This window comes from Sarcophilus harrisii, chromosome 6 (genome assembly GCF_902635505.1).
Source record: "Sarcophilus harrisii chromosome 6, mSarHar1.11, whole genome shotgun sequence".
NCBI lineage: Eukaryota > Metazoa > Chordata > Mammalia > Dasyuromorphia > Dasyuridae > Sarcophilus > Sarcophilus harrisii.
In genome coordinates, this window is record NC_045431.1 from 192,819,479 (window position 1) to 192,829,532 (window position 10,054).

Below are 10,054 nucleotides of genomic sequence, written 5' to 3' on the forward strand. Positions count from 1 at the left end.
GTATTTATTCCATCTACTAGCCTGTGGACAGTTTTTTGGATCTTATTTCTGTTAGTCAATGAATATCTTGCATCTGGAATCCATGCCTCCTTGAGCTCCTCCACACCTATGATCACTGAAATACTCTCATGGCCAACTCCTAGCTTTGCCTCATGCATATTTGACAAGCACACCATCCAAGCCTTCATCCTGACTTTGGATTTTTAAAATGTTGCCAAAGAACCAAGGACAGAATCTTTGAGGATTCCCCTGAACAGCTAATTTCCAGATGCAAAACATCATATGATCCCAGATTTAGAGCTAAAAGAGAACTTAGAAGAATTTAGAATTTTCCCCAATTTCACAGATCATGAAACTGAAGCACAAGGAGATTGAGTGACCTTCAGGTTAACTTTAACCCATTAATTCTCTTTAGATTTGGAAATTGAGAGATAGGATACACGTGATAGAGGAAGAGCAGATCAGATAGGATCAAAAATATCTCTGAGGAGGGGAAATGTGTCCACAAGAAAGAAGAGAAAACTCAGATGGAAAATTTTAGGGTATGTCAAGTGTATCTGTTCCAGCTACAGACTTTCCTGGTTTCCTTTAAGTCAATTAAGATCTTACTTTATACAAGAAGCCTTCTCCAATCTCTCTTAATTCCCTTATCTTTTTTTCTGTTAAGTAGTTCATATTTGTCCTATATGTAGCTTGACCTATATGTAGCTTGATAAATATATATATATATATATATATATATATATATATATATAAACAAATATACATATGTATATAGAGAGCCAGAGAGAGAGAGAGAGACAAAAAAATTGGGAGATAGAGAGCTATATTTGTTTGCATGTTGTCTCCCTCATTAGAGTGTAAGCTTTTCAAGGGAAGGGATTGTCTTTGCCTCTTTTTGTATCCCCCAAATTTAGCACAGTATCTGGTACATGGTAGGTGCTTAATAAATGTTTATTGATTGATTGTACAAAGGTAGATGATCCATGGGGCTGAAAGAAGTATGGACAGGTGACACCAAAGGGAAGGGACAAATGAAATTATAAGGCAGTTCCTACTCAGTTTCCAAGAAGTCAACCTGCCCCCCAATAGAGTGACTCCTGAGTAGTAATTTAGATGGTGGGGGACTCTAAAGACCTGCTAAGTGGCTAACCCAATTACGATCCAAACAAACCCCATTACAATGAATGGTTTGGTGCAGCACAGCATTGTAGGCAGGAAGCCAGAGATAGCTATCAAGGCCAGCTCAGGCAAACAGCAGGCTAGCTAACACCTGGAGAATGAGATTGCATTATCTCCAGACCTATTTTCAACTAGTCTAGCATAAGAGAATAACATTTACCAGTGAGGGTGAAAGCAAGGCAGAATTGAGGCTACATCAGAATGAATTCTGAATTCAGGTCAACTGAACCAAAATCCCCTTCTTCAATCAGATACCAAGGCTTCAAGATACCAAGATCCATGATCCACCAACAGACCAGGTCTCAAGGCTATGAAGAGACTAGCTAGCCCATGCTCCCTGCCTTGCAGACTCATGCATAAGATGTTTTGCTGTGAATATGGATTTTCAGGCAAAGAAAAGGAGAATAATATGCCCATCCTGTGATCTTCCAGTTTCTGTGATTTTGCTCATATCATTTTCCATATCCACCAACAAACTTCTTTCAACCACACTTTGTCTTTTGCTTCTTTCAAAAATTCTTTCAAAATATTGCACATATTAAACATATTGGATCACTTGTTGTCCAGGGGAAGGGATGGAGAGAAGAAAGGGGAAAAATTTGGAACACAAGGTTTTGCAAGAGTAAATTTTGAAATGAGATGATTCAGGACATAGGTATGTGATAGACTGTTAAGACCGAGTTAGCACCCTGGATACCTTAGAATCAGCCAGAGTCAGGATAAGCAAAAGTCCTTGGTCTTTATTCTTGGTCTTCAGGGGTAGAAATGAATTGGATGGACGCAGAATCTCTACAACCTCTCCTCTTCATCTTCCGCCCAAAAGTGACTTTGGCTAGTCTTACTCCACCCTCTAGTCCCTCCTACAATTCTCTGTATACACCAATTATTGAGCCAGCACAAAATAGTGGGAAGGGCCATTTTCCAAGCAACAGAGTATTGTCCAATAGGTAATTAGTCTTAAGTGCTCAGTTGTCCGATCTCAGTGCATCAACTCAAGAGTTTCAGCCTTTTACAATAGAGAGAGCCACCTATGCCCACAGAGAGGACTATGGGAACTGAAGATGAATCACAACATAGTATTTTCGCTTTTTCTTATGGTTTGCTTGACTTTTCTTTCTCATTTTTTTAACTTTTTGATCTGATTTTTCTTGTGCAGCAAGATAATTGTATAAATATGTAAGCCTATATTGGATTTAACATATATTTGATTATGTACTGTCTAGGGGAGAGGATGGGGGAAGAGGAGGAAAATGGGAACATAAGGTTTTTCAAGGGTCAATGTTAAAAATTATCCTTGCATATGTTTTGAAAATAAAAAAAAACTTCAATAAAAAAGGGAGGAAAGAGTGAATGTTGAAAACTGCATGTTGAATGTTCAAATGTATGAAAACATATATTTTAAAAATAAAAATCTATTATTAAAAATTCCAAGAGGCCAACTTCATTAAGCATACCCTAACTTGCCATATAACACACATATGTGAAAATAATTTCTCCCTCCTCAAAATGTTTTGCCTGTGATCTCTCTTTTGTACTTACCCCATATTCTTTTGTTTGTTTGTTTTGTTGTTTACAATAATTTGCTTTTATCATGAACTTAACATTTCTCACTGAAGGGCTAAATTGGCTTACAAGCAAGAATGAACTGATTGAATATCGGACCCATTGGGAAGTGGTTGTAGACTGTATAACTAAGACAGATGCCATTACTAGAAGAACAAAGAAATTTAGATTTTTGTTTGTCAAAGATGCTCCTAGTCCAGAAACTGAAAGAATACAAACCAGATTGTAAGTTGATAGCACCCGACCCAAAGGACCAAAGATTTAAAAGGAAAAGATCCTTTCAAAATGTTTGTGGGATAACAGAGCCCAGAAATATCTGAAGAAGAAGTCAAATAATGGTATAGAACATTTGGAGGGAATGAGAATATTGAACTTCTTATAGATGCAAAACTCATGAAAGAAGAGGATTCTATTTTCTCACAAAAACAGATGAGGAACCACTAGAGTGCTTCTTAGACATCAGCTACTATCATGGAATATTATTGTACTATTAAAAATGATGAACAAGCTGATTATAGAAAGGCCTGAAAAGATTTAAATGAACTGATGTTGAATGAAACAAGCAGAACCAAGAATACATTGTATTCTGCAAGAATTACAATTACATCAAGAATGTGCATCAACTATGAAAGGCTTGGTGCTTCTCAGTGGTTCAGTGATCCAAGGCAATCCCATTAGACTTTGAACAGAAAATACCATCTGCATCCTGAAAATCTAAGGAGCCTGAATGTAAATCAACACATCCCATGTTCACTTCTCTTTTCGGTTTCTTTTTTCATCTATCCCATGGTTTTTCCTTTTTGCTTTGATTTTTCTCTTCCAACATAATTCATAAAACAATGTGCATTAAAAAATAAACTTGAAAAAAAGAAAAAAAGAAACTAGCTACTATCAAATTGGCTCTGAAAATATGAAATCAAAGATGCCCATCCCAAAGCAGCATTATCAACAAAAGAAGGTGGTGGGGAGTGTTTCAGCTGGCAGACAAGGTGCCATAAAAGTTCCTGGCTAAGGTCAGAATCAAAACTGTAATCAAGGATTAAATAATTATTACGATGAGTGCTTGGCAAATGTCTTGCACATAGTAGAGGCTTAATAAATGCTTGTTGACTTGACTGGATCAAGGATATGGACATTGCAATCCTACTCACACACCTTGGAAATATTCTCTGCCCCTGGGGCTTCTACTGATGGGAGGATGGAGGTCCCCTCAGAATCATCATTTAATGAGGCTTCCCAGATAGGCTATCTCTTCATTTCTCACCAAATTGCACTCCTCAAGATTTCATCATGCCACGCCCACCCTACCTAACTGGTACCATGTGTCCTCCCAACTCCTTCCCCCATCCTTTTCAGTTCCCTTTGATATGTTGTCTTTCCCATTAGAATGTAAGCTCCTCGAGAGCACAGAATGTCTTTCTTTTTGCTTGTATATAGTAATTACAACATTGTATGATGACCAACTGTGAATGATTTGTTATTCTCAATGATCCAGGACAATTCCCAAAGGATTTATGGAAAAAACACTATCCTTCTCCAAATAAATGGAATCTGAGTGCAGATTGAAGCATCATTTTTTCACTTTATTTTTCTTACTTTTTTGTAACATGGATATTGTGGAACTATGTCTTGCATGATTTCATATGTATAATTGATATCACATTTCCTACCTTCTCAATATGGGGGAGGAAGGTGGAAGAAAATGAGAAAATTCAGAATTCATAATGTTTTATAAATGAATGTTTAAAATAAAAAGTAAAAATTTTCATAACAAGTTGATAAAGCTAACATAAGAGGACTATTTAATCATAATTTTATCCTTATTGGGAAAGAAAATGATATTAAAATGAGACTAATCATCAAATTAGAATTGGAAAATCTGAACCTGGGCATTACATTAGTGATAGGACTTAGGGAAATGTCTGTAAAAGGAGTTTTTTGTGAGAGAAGGTTTTTGTTTTTTTGTTTTTAAGGAAAACAAATTGAAGATACTTAGAGTTGATCATAATCCCATTTGTGTTTTCCTTCAGTAAATTATTTTATTTTGCTTTTTTTAAAAAATCAACACTAAGTATTAATGGACTAAGCTAAACTTACCCATGAATTCAAAGAATGCATCAGGATCCATAATGACAAAAGAAAGAATGGGAATTTATAAGAAAGAATACATAGTGGTAAAAACAATAGGACTTTCCATAGATAAAGTGCAAATGAGGAGTACGGGATAAGACCTACTTTGTGATCTCAGTGGTAAAGAGAGAGTGGTTTGGAAGTAAAAATAATGAGATCTGTTTTGGACACATTGAGTTTAAAAAGTTGAGGATATCCAGATTAAACTCTTCAATAGGCAGTTGCTGAAACAAGAGTAGAGGGCAAGATTAAGGCTAAATTTGAGAACCATCTGAATAGATGATAATTTAATAAGAGAGATAATTTAATTTAGGGAAAGGCAATCAGATCACCAAGCAGGACAGAATAGAGAGAGGAAAGCCTTAAATGAATATCAAGACCTAATTGATATCAGTATTAGCTCTTTATCCATTATATCATATAGTGATTAATAGCTTTCAAAAAAGGTCATTGCCTAGTGACCACATTTCCAATAATAAGCCTCTCCAGTCTTAGCTATATTGTTTCTCAGACAACAGACATATAATTCAGTCCCATGCCTCAAACAACATATTTCTCTAAAACTACTTTTTTTATTGAAAACAGGGATTTGGTATAACTTTTGTCATTGTTTTTCAACCAGTCACTTTGCTATGCAATTTATTTTTAGTGTTTTTTTATTTGTAATGAAGCTTAGAAACTCATTAATTCTAAAGGAAGCCAAACTGCTTAGAGAATTTAATGATGTGTAGAGCATATAAGTTGTTTAGTTTCAATGGCATCAAAAGATCACTTGGGGCATCTATTCAACTGTATGTGTTTGAGCAATACAATGATAGAAAGGGGTCATTCCCACCTGTGGGGTAGGGGAATACAGAATATCTTTTCCCAAAGGTAAGTGACTGGTATTTCTCATAATTGCCTTCATGTTAGACAGTGTGGGAATGTGTGATACTAACATAAAAGGAAATTCACATTATGAAAAAGTAGGAAGACTAAACTACAATAAGTTGCCAACCACTTAAGCTCTCATTGGCTTTCCCTTCATGTCCCATCAGGCTGCATTCATCAGGACTTCTCTAACATTCTGCAGAAGCCTCTTCATCTTTTAAGATCATGGTAGAACAGGACTTCAAACTGTAGAAGTAACCTCTGCTTCTGAGACTCTTGCTTCTTATTAAATGTGGGGGGCTACTCCCAGAATCTCCACTTAAAGAGGGCATCCAGGCAGCCATTTTTAAACTTTTCATTGGGTTGCACTCTTTTGGATGCTCATCTCCATCATTCCTCCATTCCAGGTACCTCTCCTTTTCCCCCACCAGAGACTTCCACTTTCTTTATGTGCTCTTTTTCATATTAGAATTTAAGATGCTGTGTGACCCTTGGCAAGTCACTTAATCCCAATTGCCTCAGCCCCCCCCCCCCAAAAAAAAAAAAGAATTTGAGATGCTAGAGAATATTATCAGGCTTTTGGTGACTTGTTTGTATTTGTCTTTCCAGTGCTTAGTACATAATAACTGATTTTTTAAAGTATAGGCAATTGCTGAAGAGATAACAAATGAACACTTTCTTCTGATCTTTTCAGAGAGAGAAGGAAAGGAAATGATTGTGAGTGTGGACATTTAAAATACTTGTCAGACAGATATATTTGGTTGGCTTTCTGATCTGCATTAATTTCTCTCACTTTCTTATTCTTTGCAACTGAAATGACTTCTAGGAAGAAGTGGAAAAATCTATTTGGAATTGATGAGATAATTAGGATAGGGAAATCCAAGATAAGGAGGCACTCTCTTCCAATGTAAGTCTCCACATTTTCTGCAATGTGGAGTTAGAAAGCTGCTTAGAGGTCCAAGAGATCCTGGCTTGCCTAGTATTATACAGCATGTGTCAGAGTCAGGACGTGAACCCAGATTTCTGAGACCACAATGGAAATGAAGGCGATATAAAAATAAAAGACATCAAGACATTTTAAAATAGTAGCTGGTTTATATATCCTTTATATCCATTTTACTGCAGGAAGAGAGGGATTTGGCAAGTGGGACAGAACAATTTCCTAAACAGAACAGAACTCCCAGGACTGAGGCTCACACACACTCCTTCCTCTCACCAGAAGGGAGGGGGAGAAGAAAGGAGCTGCTCCATCAATCTGGATCTTCCAGGCCTAGGAAAACATAGGTTCTGGATCACAGGCAGAATCCATTCCACAACCATCTGCAGAAAGAGAGAAGGTAGGTATTTCAATTAAATGGGAGCAACTATGGGACTCTTTCCTTCCCAGGCCTAAACCCTGGAAAGGGGTAATTGTTCAGTAATGTCAACTCTCTAGGAGCCAAACTGGGGTTTTCTTGGCAAAAATCTTGGAGGACTTAGCCATTTCTTCTCTGCTCATTTTATAGAAGGGGACACTGAGGGCAAACAGGTGTCACACAGGTAGTGCTCTAAAGTCTGATTTGGACTGGTAGAGTCTTCCTGACTCCAGAGCCGGCACTCTATCCACTGTGCCACCTTACTTAGAAAGGAAGCAGGGAGGAAGGGGCCTTTGGCAGGGAGGGCTGTCTCGGCTCCCAGCCCAGGACTTGAGGGACCCTCACTCTCTCCCACAGGAAATCCAGGACCCAGGAGTGGGGTCCCTCACGCTGCTGCAGCAGATCCGGCGGCCGCATGAAGCCTCCGCTCCCTGCAGGGTTTCTGGCCAGATTGGCACTGGGAGGGCAGGTAGCTCTTTCTGGCACCTCAGGCCTCGCGGTCCCTCACGTAACAGCCCAGCTCTTCCCCGCAGCAGATGCTGGGTCCGAAGCAGCGCCCTTTGCTTCCCGGGCCGCAGGGGAGGCACTGCAAGAGCGGGAGACGCGGCTGAGCGTCGGGGCAGGACCCTGGACAGCATCTCCCAGCCTGGATTCTCCCAGAGGGGAGAGAATTGAGGCTCGGGTGGGGCCTCCGCAAGGAGGCTGCACTGTAGCGCAGGGGCAAGCAGGGCCAAGGCAAGGCAAAGGCTGGAGCTCACCCTGCTCCTGCCCTGCCTCTCTGCCTTATTGTCAGGAGGACGGAGCGTAGAGAGGGCGAGTCTGAAGGGGGGGGGGGGGTGGAGGGGGGACGGGGAGGAGAGGAGAGGAAGTCAGCACAAAAGAAGCCAAGTGTCGGGGCATCCGGCCAGCTGCGGGGCCCACAGCCCTCGGGGCTCGCCTTGGAGGGGGCCTCCTGTGGCCGTCGCGCCCCGCACCCACAGGCCCGCCCACGCGGAGAGGAGACAGGGTCTCACCTCGCGCACGTCCATGTCCGGCGCCGAGCGCTTCCCGCCCGATGGGGCAGTTCTGATGTAGCAGGCGGAGGCCAGGGCCAAGAGAGCTAGGGAGATAGCAGCAGGCGAGGCCTGGACGGGGCGGGCAGACGAGGCTCCTGTCGGGAGCCGGGGCTGCCCATGGGGAAGCGGGCGGAGGCAGGCCTAGGCTGGGCGCGCAAGCGGAAGCGGGCAGGCTGAGCGCTGGGTCCTGAGGCTGATCTCCCTGAGGGCTCTGGCACCGGGGCCGTAGCCAGACCTATTTATGCCCCGGGCCCGGGGCGTGCAGGCGCTTGGAGGCTCACGCCAGGTTAGCGGGGCATGAGTGCCCCTGGTGCCCCGCACTTAGCCTGCTGGCTGGGGCACGGGGCAGCTTGTCAGCTCAGAGCCGAGCTCGGGGCCAGAACTGAAGGCGCTGCCCTCATTAGGCTAGAGCTGTACCGGCTGCCCCGGTGAACTCCCATTAACTCCTGGGCTCTGCTGGCCAGCAGCCCTTGGCATTTACTCGCTCCTTCCCCTCCATCCAAGACTCGCTCCTCTTGATCTGTTTCCAGGTGGAGAAGACCTGGTCCCAGGCTTCCTCTCTCAGAGCAAGAAACGGCCTGCTCCATCTCCTGGGAAAGCAGAAGCCAAGGCCCAGAGAGGGAAGAGGCTCCACAAAGTGGGCTCCAGAACCCCAGTCCTTAGTTCCCTCCCTTTAGCAGAGGTGTCTTCCCAGGAAGTGGGCTTCCCAGGCTTTGGGAAATCAAGGTACAGGAGAACTGTGGACTTGAGCCAGGACACAGGCCCTACAGGAAGAGAAGCAAAGACCTAGTGATAATACACATATAAATATATATATTATGTATAAATATATGTTTATAGAAGGAAATTTATATGAGCAAAATTATTATGATCTTCATATTTACCAATGTGATATTTGTTCTTTGTTTTTTTTTTTAAATTTTTTTAATTAAATTTAAATTTAAAAAATTCTTTTAATTAAAGCTTTTTATTTACAAGACATATGCATGGGCAATTTTTAATATTGACCTTGAAACCTTTCTGCTCCAAATTTTCCCTCCTTCCTCTCTCCTCCCCCTAGATAGCAGGTAGTCCAATATATTAAATATGTTAAAGTATATGTTAAATCCAAAATATGTATACCTTATTTATACAATTATCTTATTGCAGAAGAAAAATCAGATCAAGAAAGAATAAACAAAATGCAAGCAAACAACAATAGAGAGAGTGAGAATGCTATGTGTGAACCACATTGCATCCCCACAATCCTCTCTCAGAGTGCAGATGGTTCTCATCAAAAGATCAGTAGAATTGGCCTGAATCATCTCATGGTTGAAGAAAGCCATATCCATCGAATTGATCATCATATAGTCTTGTTCTTGTTCTGTATAATGATCTCCTGTTCTGCTCATTTCACTCAGCATCAGTTCTGTAAGTCTTTCCAGGCCTTTCTAGAAATCATCCTGTTGGTCATTTCTTTTTTTTTTTTTTTCTTTAATAGCCTTTTATTTACAGGTTATATGCATGGGTAACTTTAGAGCATTAAAATTGCCAAACCTCTTGTTCCAATTTTTTCACCTCTTACCCCCACCCTCCCTCCAGATGGCAGGATGACCAGTAGATATTAAATATATTAAAATATAAATTAGATATACAATAAGTATACATGACCAAACTGTTATTTTGCTGTACAAAAAGAATCAGACTCTGAAATATTGTACAATTAGCTTGTGAAGGAAATCAGAAATGCAGGTGAGCATAAATATAGGGATTGGGAATTCAATGTAATGGTTTTAGTCATCTCCCAGAGTTCTTTTTCTGGGCATAGCTGGTTCAGTTCATTACTGCTCCATTGAAATGATTTGGTTGATCTCGTTGCTGAGGATGGCCAGGTCCATAGAACTGGTCATCATATAGTAT

At 40.9% G+C, this 10,054-nt stretch overlaps 2 protein-coding genes across 2 annotated transcripts in view; one reads left to right on the forward strand and one right to left on the reverse strand.

Annotated features, from left to right (window-relative positions):
* The window catches only part of MRPS26 (mitochondrial ribosomal protein S26), a 19,621-nt gene extending 19,414 nt beyond the window's left edge, over positions 1 to 207 (forward strand). Inside the window, exon 3 of the mRNA XM_031943547.1 lies at positions 144 to 207. Coding sequence (XP_031799407.1) covers positions 144 to 207 — 64 coding nt within the window. The remainder of the gene's footprint in view (positions 1 to 143) is intronic.
* A 7,278-nt stretch (positions 208 to 7,485) lies between these two features.
* OXT (oxytocin/neurophysin I prepropeptide) lies at positions 7,486 to 8,356 on the reverse strand. The gene is given in 4 exon segments (XM_012553134.2): positions 7,486 to 7,686; positions 8,114 to 8,203; positions 8,205 to 8,249; positions 8,251 to 8,356. Coding segments are annotated over 4 exon segments (360 nt in total). The 5' UTR covers positions 8,275 to 8,356.
* Positions 8,357 to 10,054: the final 1,698 nt, after the last annotated feature.